The sequence below is a fragment of the Clinocottus analis genome, unplaced genomic scaffold (assembly GCF_023055335.1).
Source record: "Clinocottus analis isolate CAN_PGR_092001 unplaced genomic scaffold, fCliAna1.0.p SCAF_58, whole genome shotgun sequence".
Classification (NCBI taxonomy): domain Eukaryota; kingdom Metazoa; phylum Chordata; class Actinopteri; order Perciformes; family Cottidae; genus Clinocottus; species Clinocottus analis.
Window position 1 is genome coordinate 387,384 of NW_027176216.1, and position 18,302 is coordinate 405,685.

General features: G+C 50.4%; 2 protein-coding genes across 2 annotated transcripts; both read right to left on the bottom strand.

Moving 5' to 3' along the window:
* Window positions 1-657: 657 nt before the first annotated feature.
* On the bottom strand, window positions 658-1,806 carry LOC137803509 (uncharacterized). Its single transcript, XM_068602003.1, has one exon. The coding sequence runs from the start codon at window positions 1,804-1,806 to the stop codon at window positions 658-660; it is 1,149 nt and encodes a 382-aa protein (XP_068458104.1).
* An 11,636-nt stretch (window positions 1,807-13,442) lies between these two features.
* On the bottom strand, window positions 13,443-17,696 carry LOC137803530 (inhibin beta B chain-like). The gene is made up of 2 exons (XM_068602039.1): window positions 17,300-17,696; window positions 13,443-16,240 (listed from the first exon to the last, which is right to left on the bottom strand). Exons 1-2 carry the CDS (start codon window positions 17,694-17,696, stop codon window positions 15,465-15,467), a joined length of 1,173 nt encoding a protein of 390 aa, XP_068458140.1. The 3' UTR covers window positions 13,443-15,464.
* Between the last annotated feature and the right edge of the window lie 606 nt (window positions 17,697-18,302).

Here is an 18,302-nt window from a genome sequence, read left to right on the forward strand (position 1 = left end):
GACGACAGCCGGTGACGAAGGCTTCCTCCGCTGCTGTTAAACACCTGCTGTTTGTTGGACCTCGTGTAGATTACTGTTATTATTATTACTATTATTATTAATCTTATTATTACTATTATTATTATCCTTTTAACTACGTGAGCCACGTTCTCTCCTTTCTTTTGAGTACCTTGAAGTTTGGCAAGAAGCAGGAAGGTTCAGAGAAAATCATCCGATAGTTCCTAAGGAGCAAAGATAACCAAAGATACCCCCAAACCCTGGAACCCCCAAACCCACACACCCCTCCCCACCCCGGCAGCAGAGGTCTCATTGCCCCCTGAGTCTCCGTCCAGCTTCCTTCCTGTTTCCTCGGTCTGATGCAGACTGACTCAACGTGGCCGAAGCTCGGCCTGCTGGCCCCCCGGGTCGCCCCTCAATCCAGGGGCCGGGCGGCGGGTTAAGGGGGGTGTTAGCAGCCCCATGCGGCGCGAGGAGAAAGATCCCCGAAGGGCGCTGTCAAAGTAATCCTGCCCCCCCCCCCCCCCCTCCACCCACAACAATCGCACAAAATGCCCTCATTCAGAGATAATTCAGCATCTTCACCATAAAGCTAGAAAAGCTCTTTTATTGGTCGAGTGATTTCACACTCGACCTGCTGGAGGTTTTACACTTATTACATCAAACTCTCTGGAGCTGCTGGAGACGAGACCACAGGAACACGTCTGTGGGGGCCCGGTGTTCCTGGTATGGGGTCTGGTGGCATGGGGTCTGGTGGCATGGGGTCTGGTGGCATGGGGTCTGGTGGTATGGGGTCTGGTGGCATGGGGTCTGGTGGTATGGGGTCTGGTGGCATGGGGTCTGGTGGTATGGGGTCTGGTGGTATGGGGGTCTGGTGGCATGGGGGTATGGGGTCTGGTGGTATGGGGGTATGGAGTCTGGTGGTATGGGGTCTGGTGGTATGGGGTCCGGTGGTATGGGGTCTGGTGGTATGGGGGTATGGAGTCTGGTGGTATGGGGTCTGGTGGTATGGGGGTATGGAGTCTGGTGGTATGGGGTCTGGTGGCATGGGGTCTGGTGGTATGGGGTCTGGTGGTATGGGGTCTGGTGGCATGGGGTCTGGTGGCATGGGGTCTGGTGGCATGGGGGTATGGGGTCTGATGGCATGGGGTCTGGTGGCATGGGGTCTGGTGGTATGGGGTCTGGTGGCATGGGGTCTGGTGGTATGGGGTCTGGTGGCATGGGGTCTGGTGGCATGGGGTCTGGTGGCATGGGGTCTGGTGGCATGGGGTCTGGTGGTATGGGGTCTGGTGGTATGGGGTCTGGTGGTATGGGGGTATGGAGTCTGGTGGTATGGGGTCTGGTGGTATGGGGTCTGGTGGTATGGGGGTATGGAGTCTGGTGGTATGGGGTCTGGTGGTATGGGGGTATGGAGTCTGGTGGTATGGGGTCTGGTGGCATGGGGTCTGGTGGTATGGGGTCTGGTGGTATGGGGTCTGGTGGCATGGGGTCTGGTGGCATGGGGTCTGGTGGCATGGGGGTATGGGGTCTGATGGCATGGGGTCTGGTGGCATGGGGTCTGGTGGTATGGGGTCTGGTGGCATGGGGTCTGGTGGTATGGGGTCTGGTGGCATGGGGTCTGGTGGCATGGGGTCTGGTGGCATGGGGTCTGGTGGTATGGGGTCTGGTGGTATGGGGGTATGGAGTCTGGTGGTATGGGGGTATGGAGTCTGGTGGTATGGGGTCTGGTGGTATGGGGTCTGGTGGCATGGGGTCTGGTGGTATGGGGTCTGGTGGCATGGGGTCTGGTGGCATGGGGTCTGGTGGCATGGGGTCTGGTGGTATGGGGTCTGGTGGCATGGGGTCTGGTGGCATGGGGTCTGGTGGCATGGGGTCTGGTGGCATGGGGTCTGGTGGCATGGGGTCTGGTGGTATGGGGTCTGGTGGTATGGGGTCTGGTGGTATGGGGGTATGGAGTCTGGTGGTATGGGGTCTGGTGGTATGGGGGTATGGAGTCTGGTGGTATGGGGTCCGGATCCCATACCACCAGACCATTTTTAAAGACTTTCTTTGCACGGTAGCTCCACGATTCAGTGACCTCGAAGTTTTAAACTTTTAGAGGACGTCTCGAGTCTCATCAAGTTCAACCAACACAAACACAAAGCCTTTGATCTTTTTAATCTTCTCCCACGTTTCTTTCTGAATGTTTTTATCTTTTAACTTTTAGAACGTTTTTACTTTAAACCTCTCTCTCTCGCTCGGCCTTCAGAGCTGAATTGACTCATTAGGTCGGGGCCCTCTGGGGGCGGGGCCTGCTGGCTAGTGGCCCTTCATTCATCTGGCTGGAGGCCCGCCTTTGTCCCCGTGGCAGGTGCTTCTAATCCTGCTGTCAGAATGGAGCTGGACAAGATGTTTGGACAAGCCCCCCCACCCCTTGCACACACACACACACACACACACACACACACACACACACACACAAACTCATGCACACACACACACACACAAACTCATGCACACACATATACACACACTCACACACTCTCAAACATGTGGCAATCATGCTGATTGTCCTGAGCCTCTCCTCTACGTCCTGATGGAGCTTTGTTCACGTTAAACATGAAATCAGCTCCATGTTCTGCTGCTTTAGACGTTCTGCTGGTTGATTAGATCGTCCAGAGGCGAGGATGAGGAGGATGGAGCCTTCCTCACATGACTGAAACTCAGAATCTCCCCGTTTGTCCTTAAAGGTTGAGGCTCTCCATCTGGTCCCTGACCTCCAGGGCTCCGGGCTGTGATGTGGACCACCTGAAGCTCCGTGAACTCACGATGTTCTGCCAACGGAACCATTGCAGGGACTTCACATGCAGGTTTTTCTGTGAGATGAACACATAGTTATTTATGAACACATAGTTATTTATGAACACATAGTTATTCATGAACACATAGTTATTCATGAACACATAGTTATTCATGAACACATAGTTATTCATGAACACACAGTTATTCATGAACACATAGTTATTCATGAACACATAGTTATTCATGAACACATAGTTATTTATGAACACATAGTTATTCATGAACACATAGTTATTCATGAACACATAGTTATTTATGAACACATAGTTATTTATGAACACATAGTTATTCATGAACACATAGTTATTTATGAACACATAGTTATTCATGAACACATAGTTATTTATGAACACATAGTTATTTATGAACACATAGTTATTCATGAACACATAGTTATTTACTGTAGATGAACACTGCAGGTCTTCACGTCCTCTGACCTCTGACCTCTGATCCTGATCCTGATCCTGATCCTGATCCTGATCCTGACCAGCCGCCATGTTTCAGAGCCTCTCTAAACAACAATAGATGAGGAGATAAAGAGATGGAGCGTCTGTGTAGAAGCTTCTCTGTGTCTAAACGCACCTCCTCTCAGCCATCTTGACCTTCCCTCGGGCCGCGTCCTCTTCTTCCTCTTCCTCTTCCTCGGCTGTCAAACCCTCATCCGACTTGATGCCCCCTCGTTGTCCGCGGTGATAATGGCGCCATTGATTTTGCCCTCGGGGGTCAAGCGGCGACCTCTAAACCTCTTTGTGAGGAGAGCCGCTCCGACCCGGTGGAGGTCCGGAGCCCACGATGGCGCTCCTGAAGTTCTTTCTCTCGGCGCTAACCTGGTTTCTGCCGCCGCCGCTGTCTATTTCTGGGGAGACGGGGGCCGCGGCTTCATTTGGGCTTCCTGCGGCCGGCTCTCAGCCCGAGGCCCCTGGTAACCCACTTACTGACTTTGTTCAGGGAGAGCCGGGGCCCGAGGCGGAGGACGGGTAATGCAAGAGATACAAAGACGCTGAACGAGCTCATCATGTCTCTCTCTCACACACACACACACACACACACACACACACACACACACACACACACACACACACACACACACTCCAAAATATGCCAAAAATATATATGCAGCAAATCTAATTGTTGACGTATTCGGCAAAAATAACTCATAAGAAAATCACTTAATATTTGTTTTAGGAGTGTAATACCTGTTTATTATATATATATATATATATATATATATATATATATATATATATATATTATATATATATATATATATATATATATATATATATATATATATATATATATATACATATATTTAAACACATGAATACATATATATATATATATATATATATATATATATATATATATATATATATATATATATATATATATATATATAAATACACAGTATCCGGCTGGCTGCTGGTCTGACCCACATTGTCTCAGCAACAGGAACCAGATGACCTACATCTGAAGAGGACGTATTAAACAGCTGGTTTATAATATTTTAAATCAAACCCAGATATGAAAAGTATCTGAAGATATATATATATATATATATATATATATATATATATATATATATATATATATATATATATATATATGTGTATATATATATATACATACATATATATATGTATATATATGTGTGTATATATTTATACATATATATGTATGTATATATATATATATATATATATATATATATATATATATATATATATATATATATACATATATGTATATATATATATATATATATATATATATATATATACATATATATGTATATATATACATACATACATTCACATATATACATACATACACACACAACATCCTGTTGATGATGAGGAAGAGGAGGAAGGCCTTCAGGTCTGATAGAAGTGGTCCTTGACTTGATTGACTAGTATTGATGATTCTGAGTGTGTGTCTGTATGTGTGTATAGGTGTGTTAATGTGCATGTGTGTATATGGTATGTGTGTGTTAATGTCTATGTGTGTGTGTGTGTGTGTGGTTAGTGTCTATACATGTGTGTGTGTTAGTGTGTACATGTGTATGTGTGTGTAGGGGGCGGGGCCTGCTTGAGGCCGAGCTGCAGCAGCAGCATTGTTTGCGTTGGCACGGCTCTCGGCTCCCCGGGTCTGTGCCATGAAAGGCTTTCTGTTCGATGCCCGAGTGCTTATTGTTGGAAAAATTGTCCCCCCCCAAAAAATTAGCATAGAAGAATCCAAAATGCATAATGTTGTGCAAATGACAGCTGCTCCGCTGAAACAAAGCAGCAAAATGGCTTTTGGTTGCGCTGCCCTTGTTATGCTAATGAGCCCTCTGTGGGCGGCGCCATGCGCATCATGGGTTCTCGTTCCATCTCCGCTTCATCTTTTCTCAGAAAAAAAATACTTCACACTTTCTCTCTCCTGAAGCTTGGCCTGCGCAGAAGAAGAAGCCTGGAAGCGGCCGCGGCGCCTCACGCCGACCTCACTTCCTGAGAACGGCTCCTCTCTCACCAGGTGTTTAGTATGCTAATGTATTCTCTCTGCTAATTCAGCGCCGGGTCCAGAAACAACAACACACACAAAGTGAGCAGTGAGAGGGAATCGGGTTTCAGCCTCATGACCAGCAGATTAATCACACGTCAGGAAATGACCTGCGGACGAGCGGGAACATCTGGAAACATCTCAAGGTCACGACGACCTCCATCACAACCATTATTAAAGTCTCACCAAGTCCTGAACAAGTGTCACCTGTTTCTCCTCTGAAACCAAACGTTCAAACACAGCAGGAAGTGACATCACTTACTGCTCGTCCCAGCAGGAAGTCATGCAGCGTCACTTCCTCTAACCTTTGCTTCCTCTGAACGTCCAGAGGATCAAACCCAGGACACAAAGACAGAAAGTAGTAACAGAACGCCTGAGCCAGTGAGACAAGCAAGAAGCTTTCCAGTTGCATTCTGGGAAATGTAGGATCGGATGCTTTTAGAGTGGAACTGACCAGGAACTCCAGGTTTCTTTGGCGTCTAGAACCACATCTGTGGAGTTCCCCATCAGAGGAAGAGCAGCTTAAAGAGACTCCGCTGACGGCCTCCAGGAGCTCCTCCCCCTCCAGGAGCTCCTCCCCCTCCAGGAGCTCCTCCCCCTCCAGAAGCTCCTCCCCTTCCAGAAGCTCCTCCCCATGCAGGAGCTCCTCCCCATCCAGGAGCTCCTCCCCATCCAGGAGCTCCTCCCCCAACAGGAGCTCCTCCCCCTACAGGAGCTCCTCCCCCAGGGTCTCGGCTCGGTTCCTGCCACCTTCACCGAGTGTCTTTATGCCGCTTCCTTCTGGCCGGTTGCTCAGCACTGAACGAGACGGCAGCGCTCGGCCCTTTGAGCAACAAGCTGCCGGGACTCGACCCCGAGGTCCTTTTGTCCACCGGGTGCGGAGCCGGCTGGACTTGGATTCGCGGCACAGAGCGGCTCTAAACTCTGCAGTGAGGGCATTAGGAAACCGGCCCGCTGCCATTCTGATTCTCTCCTTCAGCCTCTCCAACTCAATCACCCCCCTGCTGCGGACATCTTGTTTTAGTGAAGATACATGGGAACGCTCTGCAGCCGCCGCGCCGCTGCAGGTGACGCCGCCTCCGCCCAGTCCGTCCTAGTCCGTCCTAGTCCGTCCTAGTCCCTCCTCGTACCTCCCAGTCCCTCCTCGTTTCCTGCGGGGTTCCCGGAGGAATGGCGTCCTCCGAGACGCCGCCTCCGTCTCTCCGGCATGGAGTGCGGGTCGTGCCGCCGTGGAGCAGCGTGACGGTGGAGGAGGTGCTGCTGGCCGTGGGAGAGCAGGTCGGCTACAAGAAACTCGTATTCGCGTCGCGAATGAACGGAGCCGTGGTGGTGTTCCTGAGGGAGGAGCACCTGGTGCAGCAGCTGATGGGGAGCGGCGTGCGGATCGGAGGCGTGCGGGTGCAGGTGGCCCCGCTGTCGGCGTCCTCCACGAGGATCACCGTGTCCGGCGTCCCGCCGTTCATCCCCAATGAGGCGATCGTGAAGGAGCTAACGAAACATGGCAAAATGGCCAGTGGGCTCAAAAACCGATAAATAAAAAATAAACCGGGCTACAAACAAAACAACTTTCAAATCTCCGCGCCACTCGCACGTCCTCCTCTCACTCGCTCGTAACCGGAAACGGAAACAGAGAGAGAGAGAGAGAGAGAGAGACAGAGAGAGAGAGAGAGACAGAGAGAGAGAGAGAGAGAGAGAGAAGAGAGAGAAGAGAGAGGAGGGAGAGAGAGAGAAGAGAGAGAAGAGAGAGAGAGAAGAGAGAGAAGAGAGAGGAGGGAGAGAAAAGAGAGAGAAGAGAGAGAGAGAAGAGAGAGAGAGAGAGGAGGGAGAAGAGAGGAGGGAGAAGGGAGAGAAGAGAGAGGAGGGAGAGAAAAGAGAGAGAAGAGAGACAAGAGAGAAGAGAGAGAAGGAGAGGAGAGAGAAGGAGAGAAGGAGAGAAGGGAAGGTCCTGGCAGACAGAGTCAGTCAGTGGACCTGGTTCTGTTGATGAGCCCGACTGCTGCTGGGTAGAAACTGTTAGTGTGGCTGGAGGTCCTGGTCCTGATGGACCTCAGCCTCCTGCCAGAGGGAAGGGACTCCAACAGGTGGTGTCCAGGGTCAGAGGGGTCGGCCTCAATCTTCCCGCCCGCTTCAAGGTCCTGGAAGCAAACAGGACCTGGAGGGACGGCAGATTGCAGCCAATCACCTCTCAGCAGAGCAGATGATGCGCTGCAGCCCGGCCTTGTCCTTGGCAGTGGCTGCAGCGTGCCAGACGGTGATGGAGGAGCAGAGGATGGACTCAATGATGGAGGAGCAGAAGTGCACCATCATGGTCTTTGGCAGGTTGAGTTTCTTCAGCTGCCTCAGGAAGAACATCCTCTGCTGGGCCTTCTTAGTGAAGTGTTTATGTTTCTGCTCTCCAGCTAACAGGAACATAAAAGAAGGTTATGGAGATGAACATCCTTCAGAGGACTCGTTGTTCTGATTGAAGAAGCATCACATGACCAATAATCTCTGCTGCTCACATGTTCTGGAAGAAGACCGCTCATCCAGTGGAGAGGCTGCTTCTGGAGCAGGAAGTGGTCAGCAGGAAGTGGTCAACAGGAAGCGGTCAGTAGGTAGCGTTCAGCAAGAAGCGGTCAGCAGGAAGTGATCAGCAAGAAGCGGTCAGCAAGAAGCGATCAGTAGGAAGTGGTCAGTAGGAAGTGGTCAGTAGGAAGTGGTCAGCAAGAAGCGATCAGTAGAAAGTGGTCAGTAGGAAGTGGTCAGTAGGAAGTGGTCAGCAAGAAGCGGTCAGCAAGAAGCTGTCAGCAAGAAGCTGTCAGCAGGAAGCGGTCAACAGGAAGTGGTCAGTAGGAAGTCGACCGAACCAAATGTTTCTCTGCCGTAAACATGATGATGTCACCATGTCTTCAGGTCTTTGGGAGCACAGGGTCGGGCCGAGTCTGAGGGATTCACAGCGTCGTCAATCATCTTTTTTATTTCAACTTTCAAGGCGGTCTAAGTTCAGCGTGATGGTAAATTAAAGAGCTCTGTTTCATAACTTGATGTTTCTGCTGTATATTAATAGAACAGATGCTTCTCATCACACTGAGTCATGTCGGGGAATGAATCCTCCTCGTTGTCTCGTTCCCCAGGGGGCGCTTTGATGGACAGCCCTGGGACTGATGGACGGAGACACTGCCTCAGTGTTCGGGCCCCATGGGGGGTCGTCGGGGCCCCAGATCCCCGGCAACAAATCTCCCAATTGTCCTCCGACGCTCGGCAGAAGCATGTCACATGATCGCTATCGGGCGCCTTAAAGGAAACATGTGTGCGTTTCCATAAATTATCTCACGCTGCCGCCGCGCTGATTGCAGCTAAACACTTTATCCATCACCATGTGTGTGTGTGTGCGTGTGTGTGTGTGCGTGCGTGTGCGTGTCAGTGTGTGTGTTTATGTGTGTGCAGGAAAAGGAAGTTCTTGCCAATATTTGCTCAACTTGCCTGGAATGAGGTCTGCAGGAACACAAGCTGCGAGTGATGTCATTCATTCAGAAAGTCGTAAGCTCCTTTAATAGCTGCCGTCTTGAACTGCTGCCATTCCTCCACGACAATGTGTGTGTGTGTGTGTGTGTGTGTGTTTGTCTTTATTTCCACATCTCAGCACGTGCGTGTACCCGGTCAGAAGGGAATCAGAAATGCTCGGAGACAAGCGAGGTTCAACCGGCTCGCCGGCTCGGCACGTTGCCGACGAGTCTTTCTGCTCCGTCACCTCGAGGGAACAGAGACTAAAGTCCTCAGATACTCACTGAGAGCAGCAGCTGAGTCACTTGGTGGACTGTTGGAGATTCACATACCCAACCACACAAACAGTGGAGAAAAATGTAAGCGGGCATTAAGAAGAACATCTACAACAACCACAAACCAAGATGGCAACTAAAACCAAGGTGCGACTGAAAACAAGACGGTGACGAGTAAAACCAAGACGGTGACGTCTGATACAAAGAAAGACTCAAAAAACAAAACTGCGTCTATATTCATGAATGAAATGGCTCTGGGTGTCTTAATCAACATTATTTCCACTTCTCAAGTGCAGACTGAGCTTTTCTTGCCGGACCTTTCCTTTCATGGCGCGTGTCAGATGGAGCTCTTTGTTTGTTGAGGGATTAGATGTGAATGTTTCCATCTCAGCTGCACCTGTAGCTCCACACCTCACACACCAGCATGAACACAGTGACTCGTGTGATTCCTGGAAGAACTGCTCATAAATCTCTCCGCTCTGCCGGTTCAGAGCGCTCAGCAGATAATCTCCTAAGTGTGTGGTTATGAGGAACATCATTCAGCTCCAAATCCACCTTGAGAGCGTAATGGCGTTTTGTTCCCCTGCACAAATTCACCTAAGCCTCTTAATTAAATGAGTGAACAACCTTTTGGGGAGCGCCTTCTTACCCGGTGAAGTCACTCATACGAGAGGCTCAGCCCACTGGGGGGCCTCGGCTGACCCGAGCAGAGGGGGGAGGCGGGCCGAGAGGCCTTCAGGTGCACCAGGGCTGCAAAGTCCAACAACAGCTGGATTTTGTAGACAGAAGGTCAAATAAAATGCATTTAGAGATTCAAATACCCAAAGACTCGAGCTGACGTCTAAAACCAAGATGGTGACGTCTAAAACCAAGATGGTGACGTCTAAAACCAAGATGGTGACGTCTAAAACCAAGATGGTGACGTCTAAAACCAAGATGGTGACGTCTAAAACCAAGATGGTGACGACTAAAACCAAGATGGTGACGACTAAAACCAAGATGGTGACGACTAAAACCAAGATGGTGACGACTAAAACCAAGATGGTGACGTTTAAAACCAAGATGGTGACGACTAAAACCAAGATGGTGACGTTTAAAACCAAGATGGTGACGACTAAAACCAAGATGGTGACGTTTAAAACCAAGATGGTGACGACTAAAACCAAGATGGTGACGTTTAAAACCAAGATGGTGACGTCTAAAACCAAGATGGTGACGACTAAAACCAAGACGGTGACGTCTAAAACCAAGATGGTGACGTCTAAAACCAAGATGGTGACGACTAAAACCAAGATGGTGACGTTTAAAACCAAGATGGTGACGTCTAAAACCAAGATGGTGACGACTAAAACCAAGATGGTGACGACTAAAACCAAGATGGTGACGTCTAAAACCAAGATGGTGACGTTTAAAACCAAGATGGTGACGACTAAAACCAAGATGGTGACGTCTAAAACCAAGATGGTGACGTTTAAAACCAAGATGGTGACGACTAAAACCAAGATGGTGACGACTAAAACCAAGATGGTGACGTTTAAAACCAAGATGGTGACGTCTAAAACCAAGATGGTGACGTCTAAAACCAAGATGGTGACGTTTAAAACCAAGATGGTGACGTTTAAAACCAAGATGGTGACGTTTAAAACCAAGATGGTGACGTCTAAAACCAAGATGGTGATGACTAAAACCAAGATGGTGACGACTAAAACCAAGATGGTGACGACTAAAACCAAGATGGTGACGTTTAAAACCAAGATGGTGACGTTTAAAACCAAGATGGTGACGTTTAAAACCAAGATGGTGACGTTTAAAACCAAGATGGTGACGTTTAAAACCAAGATGGTGACGTTTAAAACCAAGATGGTGACGTTTAAAACCAAGATGGTGACGACTAAAACCAAGATGGTGATGACTAAAACCAAGATGGTGACGACTAAAACCAAGATGGTGACGTCTAAAACCAAGATGGTGACGTTTAAAACCAAGATGGTGACGTTTAAAACCAAGATGGTGACGTTTAAAACCAAGATGGTGACTTCTAAAACCAAGATGGTGACGTCTAAAACCAAGATGGTGACGTTTAAAACCAAGATGGTGACGTTTAAAACCAAGATGGTGACGTTTAAAACCAAGATGGTGACGACTAAAACCAAGATGGTGACGTTTAAAACCAAGATGGTGACGACTAAAACCAAGATGGTGACTTCTAAAACCAAGATGGTGACGTCTAAAACCAAGATGGTGACGACTAAAACCAAGATGGTGACGTCTAAAACCAAGATGGTGACGTCTAAAACCAAGATGGTGACGTTTAAAACCACACATACACAAAGGCACAGACACGCATGCGCACGCACAGACACACAAACACACTTTGAGATGAAGAGAGATTTATTGGACTTTCTTGACCTCGGTTCATTTCAACCTCCAGATCAGGAACCATCAGTTGCTCTCAGCCCTCGGGCCGCGATCCTCCTCAGAGCTACAACAACAGCTCAGAGCCCCCCTCACACACACACACACACACACACACACACACACACACACACACACACACACACACACACACACACACCACATAACCCCCTCCCTCCTGGAAGCCCACTCCATCAGCCGCCATGACACAGGGATTGCGGGCCCTCAGCGAGCAGCAATCAGAGGCTCAATCAGAGCTCAGCGCAGAGGGAACCTCCACATGTGCACAGGAGGGCCCCGCGGGCCCCAGAGCTGCAGAACTAATGAGAGCCTCTCGGGCCCCACCAGCATTTGCCCCGGAGAGGCCTGACAGCGAGCGGCTTTCTTAACCCTTCGTCGTGGAGGCGACGGCCCGCCTGAGCTTAACTACCGCTGCTGTGACCCGGAGAGACTCGTGCCTCGCTTTGCAGAAAAGACGCATTCCAAGTGAGAACAAAAGCCTAATTGGGAGTTTTTGCGGAGAAAAGCAAAGCCTTTGTCCCACTTTGCAACAATGAGGATGTCAACAAGCACAAAGAGAGATAAAAGCCGTGCTGGTGGTAAATAGGTGTGATGCTGCTGCCGGTGGCCTGACCTAGAAACAGGGATCAGCCTTAATCAGGCCGCTTGTTCACCCAGCGCTGAGAGTGAGGCGCTGCCTATTAGAGGGCCGCCGCCTCCTCATGAATATGCTAATGAGCAGGCTTCTTCTTCTCCTCCTCATTAATATTCATGGCGGCAGGACGCGGCGGCGTGCGGGTCAGTTGGACGCAGCGATGCAGCAGCAGCTTAACAACCATCTGGAGCGTTTAGGCACAATGTGTGTGTGTGGGGGGTTACATCACCGCTCAGACATCTACATTCCTGAGAGGACTGGAGGAGAAGAACATGGGCCAGGAGGAAGAGGAGCAAGATGAAGATGACCAATGAGGAGGAGGAGAAGAGTGCAAAGTATTACCTGAACCTTCATGAAACAAATCCCATCGATGGTCTTTCGAGTCTCACCCCTCTGACCTCTTCGTCAGAGGACTCGGGGTCAAGGGTTTGACCTCTGGGTTTGAACCCCTGACCCAAGGTGGTCCAGGTGGTCCAGGTGGTTCAGGTGGTCCAGGTGGTTCAGGTGGTCCAGGTGGTCCAGGTGGTCCAGGTGGTTCAGGTGGTCCAGGTGGTCCAGGTGGTTCAGGTGGTTCAGGTGGTCCAGGTGGTTCAGGTGGTTCAGGTGGTCCAGGTGGTTCAGGTGGTCCAGGTGGTCCAGGTGGTCCAGGTGGTCCAGGTGGTCCAGGTGGTTCAGGTGGTCCAGGTGGTCCAGGTGGTCCAGGTCTGACCTGTGAGGAGTCTTTGTGCTGTGAAGCAGCTCCACAGAGATGTACTGCAGTTCATGAAGTACTACTGGTTCATTTATTCATCTTTTTGTTTTTAGAGTGGATAAATACATTTAGATTTAATTTAATTTTTATAATTAATAACTTTAATAATCTTTAAAATTATACACAGTCTGTGTTTTAAGACAAAGTGTTTTATCGTAAATAAAATGCTTGTTTTCAACGAGTTTGATTTAAATTACTTTAAATCATAAAAAAAATACATATTTTCCATTTCAAGTTGTATTATAATATATATTGTGATATAGCTCTAAACCTTTGTGAATCCTCTAAAAAGGGATTTGATATTATATTAAATATGATGATGAGGAATGGGCTTTGGGTGAAAAGTGAGATGCGACCCAACAACAAAAAACAATCCGTTTGGTAATAAGAAATTTATTTTTCAACAATAACAAAGAGCAGAATATTTAAAAAGCATATTCATATGTTACTGTACAGGGATCAGATTCACTCTACATGACTAACAGAAAGAAAACTGGGAATATTTGATGTAAAAATATGAAATATTCCATGTCTAGTATAAAATAGAAAAGAGGTTCACTGACTACGGGCTCACACCGGACACAGTGTCGGGCCTCTGCTCGGCCTCTTTGGTTCCATCTCGCCGGCTCCACTCGCTAGAAAAATAACTTCTGTTTCAATGGAGGTTTGTTTTATTCATTTTTCACCCTCCGAGTGCAAAACGCTCGCCGTCCGTCGGCTTCAACCTGGAAACTGTGTTTCGGTGCCGAACTGGGAAACTCCACTGGGACGCGTTCCTTTAGACCAGAATCCCAACTGGGTCACAGCCTCCTTTCCTGTTGCACGGCTGTAATTGATGATTGTGTCGAGAAAGAAAAAGGGGACGGATCTTTTTTATTTGGTGCCGAAACACTTCGTCCTCTGCAGCGATAACCAGCGATGTGTAACAAACATGGCCGCCCAAAGTGACGGAGGAAACCTCTTTCATGTGATGCGACTGGTTTGTAAACTCCTTCTGGATCAACATCCTCCTCCGCCGGCTCTACTTGAACGTCTACAATCATTCGGTCAATTTCCAGGAAAAAGGATATTTTAGTGACCGGAGACATATTTACGATGTTGGAAGCAGCGATTTCTAATAATGCATTAATATTCATATCGATACACAGGAGCCGTGTCACTTCCAGATGACGTCTGTGTTTGAAAACGGCTAAAAGGAATTGATGCGACGACAGGAAGTACCTTAACGCCGCAGAGAACATCTTTGAGAGAAGTGTTTGGTGGACTGAAAAGAAACATAAAACAGGCAGAAATTACATTTCACCCACAATATTGTTGGCAGAATCCATTTCGTAGACGTCTACAGTTGACTTTGTAGGTGGAGCCGGACGGAGAGCTCCGCCCCCTCCTGGCCACGCCCAACACTTCAAGTGTTGCTGACCGCCAGTCAGGGTAAATGCTGTACATTGCATAGCTCATGCGGCACTTATTTCTTTGAGAAGGACTGTGGCGCTCCGTTAAAAAGGCATTTCAATCTGCAAGTGCTATCAAAGGGCGACGTCAACGAAACGGAGCAATATGGCAACTTTCCAGTCGATTCGATCGAATCCGAAGCTGGACGGAGAGTCCGAACGTGGACTCAGACGGATGAACGGGAGGCTCCTCCCACCTTTTGAAGAGGACCGGTTCCACCCTGGACCGCCAGAGGAAGACTCTCTTTAACCCGGATGAGGTCTGCGTTCTCGGTCCCTTTGGGATCGGCGGTTGGTGTTCAAATCTTCAGACTCCAACAAATATTCCCTGAAACACCCGATCGTTCTCCCAAACTGTCCTTCTGGCAGCAACGAGCCTCCAACCTTTCAACCTGGAATTCACAGTCCAACCGACCGGACTGCGTTCAATCTGAGGGCCAAAGGACTTCAAGTTGATTTGATGCCAGAGTTTATAATTTGAGGCAAGATGTTGTTTGAAAGGGAATCGAGAGATCTGAAGAACAAAGCCCTTTGCCGCCTGGCTGAGGTTAGAACCCACAGGAAGTCTACCTTTCAGCTCGGTCGTTTTCGGCTTCCTTGATCGTCTGGAGGCGTCCAGAAGGAGCAACGTCTCTGGCACGAGGTGAGGATGCGACTCGGGTCTGAAGTGCTGTACGTTGGCGAAGGTCTAGTGGAGTCGTCCCCGTGGACTCGCTCAGGCTCCTCTGGAGGGTTTAAGTTCTACACCTGAAGAGTTTCCTCCCCAGAAGAAGACCTTGTGGCTCTACCGACGAGGTCACAGGAAGGTCACGAGAGACAGATCCTCACTATCTTACAGATAATTCATGAAGAACTTTAAGAGACTGATTGTTTTCCAGAGTGGACACTTAAAGATTTGGAAGAGAACCACCAGAGAATATAACGCAATATATCAGCAAACATAAATATATGTACAAGTTTTCCCCCGTGCATACGTGTGTGTGTGTGTGCGTCCATAAATATTCTGTATTCTTCTCGTTGTGGTGATCATGCGACTCCTTGGACGGAGGCGGCGCTCAGGCGCAGCCGCACTCCTCCACGATCATGTTGGGCACGTCGCGCTTCACGATGTTGTACTCGTCGTCGAAGTAGAGCATGGACATGGTGCTGAGCCGGGTGGGGATGCAGCAGGAGTTCATGGAGCCGGGGCTCATGCCCCGCATGCGGTACTGGTTCACCACCGCCGTGTGGAAGGAGGAGGCGGAGCCGGGGACGCCCGCCATGTAGGCCGGGCACTTCCCCTCGCAGTAGTTCCCAAAGTACCCCGCCGGCGCGATGATCCAGTCACTCCAGCCGATGAGCCGGAAGTCGATGTAGAACTGCTGGCGGCAGCAGAGGCCGCCGCTGCCGTCGCACTCCAGCCCGCGCTTGCGGATGCGGTGCTTGCTGTCGGCGAGCCGCGCCCGCACCACCAGGAAGGGCCGGTGGGCCTCGTCGGCGTGGTCGAGCAGGACGGGCGCCACGCCCTCGGCCTCGCAGCCCTCGCAGCGCACGTCCAGATTCTGGCGGCGCTCGCCCTTCTGGAACACCAACCGCACGCCGTCCGTCAGCGAGAAGGTGTGCCAGCCGCTGCGCCGCAGCTCCAGCCGCTTCTCCACCAGGTTCCAGCGGCTGCCGAGGCCCGGCTCCTGGTAGTACACCTTGGCCGTCACCTTGCGGCGCGTCCGCGCCTCAGGCGGCGCCGGAGGCAGCTTGAAGTAGAGCCACAGGGCGGCCTGCGTCACGTACAGGTTCTGGTTCCCCTCGCTGGAGATCAGGAAGAACAGGCTGGACGCGGACGTCACCATGTCGTCTGTGAACAACAGAATGCGTTCGTATTGTTAACGCCAATAAAACTTTGAGCGACCGCAGAGCTGCAAAGAGCTTAGCTAAGACGACAAGCCCCGCCCCTCGAGACACGACAGACCCCGCCCCCTCGAGACACGACAGGCCCCACCCCCTTGAGACGGGAGCCCCTAACAGGTGAGTGTCAAACAGTTGAGTATGAAACAGGTGAGTATCTGACAGGTGAGGGTCTGACAGGTGAGGGTCTGACAGGTGAGGGTCTGACAGGTGAGTGTCTCTCAGCAGATCCCTCACAAGAAGAAAAAGCAGGCCGCGCGTGTTTCCTCCGCAGAAGAAGAAAGCAGCAGCTGCTCTTGTGTAATAAATATTTATCTCCGGTTTCTTTCTGGATGTGCAGTGAAGAACAACAATAAATAAATAAATAAAATGTTGTGATGACAACAGAAAGAAGATAAACTGAGACCTGAAGAAGCTTTGAGACGTTCTGCAGGAACCTTTTATGAGATATTAATACTTCAGATGCAGAACCTTCATGTTGCTGCTTTGCTAGAAACAACTAATCAAGTAATGCATAATGTGTCACTATGGTGAGGGTCTGACAGGTGAGGGTCTGACAGGTGAGGGTCTGACAGGTGAGGGTCTGACAGGTGAGGGTCTGACAGGTGAGGGTCTAACAGGTGAGGGTCTAACAGGTGAGGGTCTGATGAGCCATAATGGGTCATAATGAGTCATGTGTCATAATGAGCCATAGTGTGTCATTATGAGTCATAATGTGGAGCTTTTGACTGTGTGCATAACACACACACAGACACACTAACAAACACACACACACACACACACACACACACACACACGTGTCTTCTTCCGCATCATAAATCGAGTGTTTCACAGATTAAAGCCTTAAATGATTTTTCTTTGTTTTTAGGGTTCAATGTGACGTTCAGGGTCCTAAGCTGCGCGCGCAGCGTGAGGTTCTATCAGCTGATAGCTGCGCACCTAAGCATGAACACCTGAAGGGTACTTCACGACCTCGGTGTGTAACTTCTCCCGCGGGCCCTGAACGCACCTTTCTCCGCGAAGCTGATGATCTCGGAGCTCTCCTCCAGCAGCTCGTTGCTCATGGGGTGCCCGTCCAGGTTGGGGATCTCCACGCGGCCGTCCGCGCGCAGCCTGCCCGCGTGCAGCTTGCGCAGCGCCGTGACCATGGCCGCGCGCGACACCGGGTGCGTGATGTTGGGCCGCACGCGCATTTGCAGCCGGCTCAGGATGTGCCGCTTCACGGCCTCCAGGAAGTCCGGGCTCACCTGGGGCTGCGCGTCCTGCGGCTGCGCGCCCCCGCACGACGCGCACGTGTCCCGGGGCGCCGCCGCGTGCGCCTCCGCCACGGGCGCGCCGGCGCAGCCGATAGAGAGCACGCGCGCCACGAGCAGGAGCAGCGCCAGACGCAGGAGGCGGCGGCTCATTGTCTGGAGCGGAAGAGCGCGCGCAGAGGCGCAGGAGCGCGCGCTGCGTGCGTAAAGGGCACGTTGGTTACGTGCACTCCAACACTGCGCGTGCGGGAAATGTGTCCATCACATCAGCGTGTTCACGCGCACCTCTGGTCCTCTAGTCTCTCTGGTTCTCTGGTCCTCTAGTCTCTCTGGTTCTCTGGTCCTCTAGTCTCTCTGGTCTCGAGTCTCTGGGTTTCTAGTGTCTAATGTCTCGAGTCCATTGGTCCTCTAAGTTTCTAGTCCTTTTGTCCAGTTGTCTAGTCCTCTAGTGTCTAGTGCTCTAAGTTGAGTTTGGATCCGCTTCTAAAGTCCAACAGGTCCTGGTCACGAGTCCTGGTCCTGAGGAGTCTACTCTGTGAGCGGGTTGGAACGCGTCCCGCTGCGGGAGTGCTGCTGCGCAACGAAGAGGAGGAGGAGGAAGAGGAGCAGCGTTTCCATCCTGGAAGCGTCTGAGACCCGCAGCGCCGCACCGGGACCTTATATACAGGGGGCGGGGCCAGGGGGCGGGGCGACGGCGAGGGTCCCGAAACCAACGCACCCTACTACCATGAGGTAAAGTACACCCTGCGTGTACTGCTG

Excerpts from the sequence above, each read along its gene's own strand:
- LOC137803530 (XM_068602039.1), bottom strand. The coding sequence starts at position 17,696 with ATGAGCCGCCGCCTCCTGCGTCTGGCGCTGCTCCTGCTCGTGGCGCGC. Across the intron at positions 16,241-17,299 it reads CATCAGCTTCGCGGAGAAAG|ACGACATGGTGACGTCCGCG; the intron begins GTGCGTTCAGGG and ends TGTTGTTCACAG.
- LOC137803509 (XM_068602003.1), bottom strand. The coding sequence starts at position 1,806 with ATGCCACCAGACCCCATGCCACCAGACCCCATGCCACCAGACCCCATA.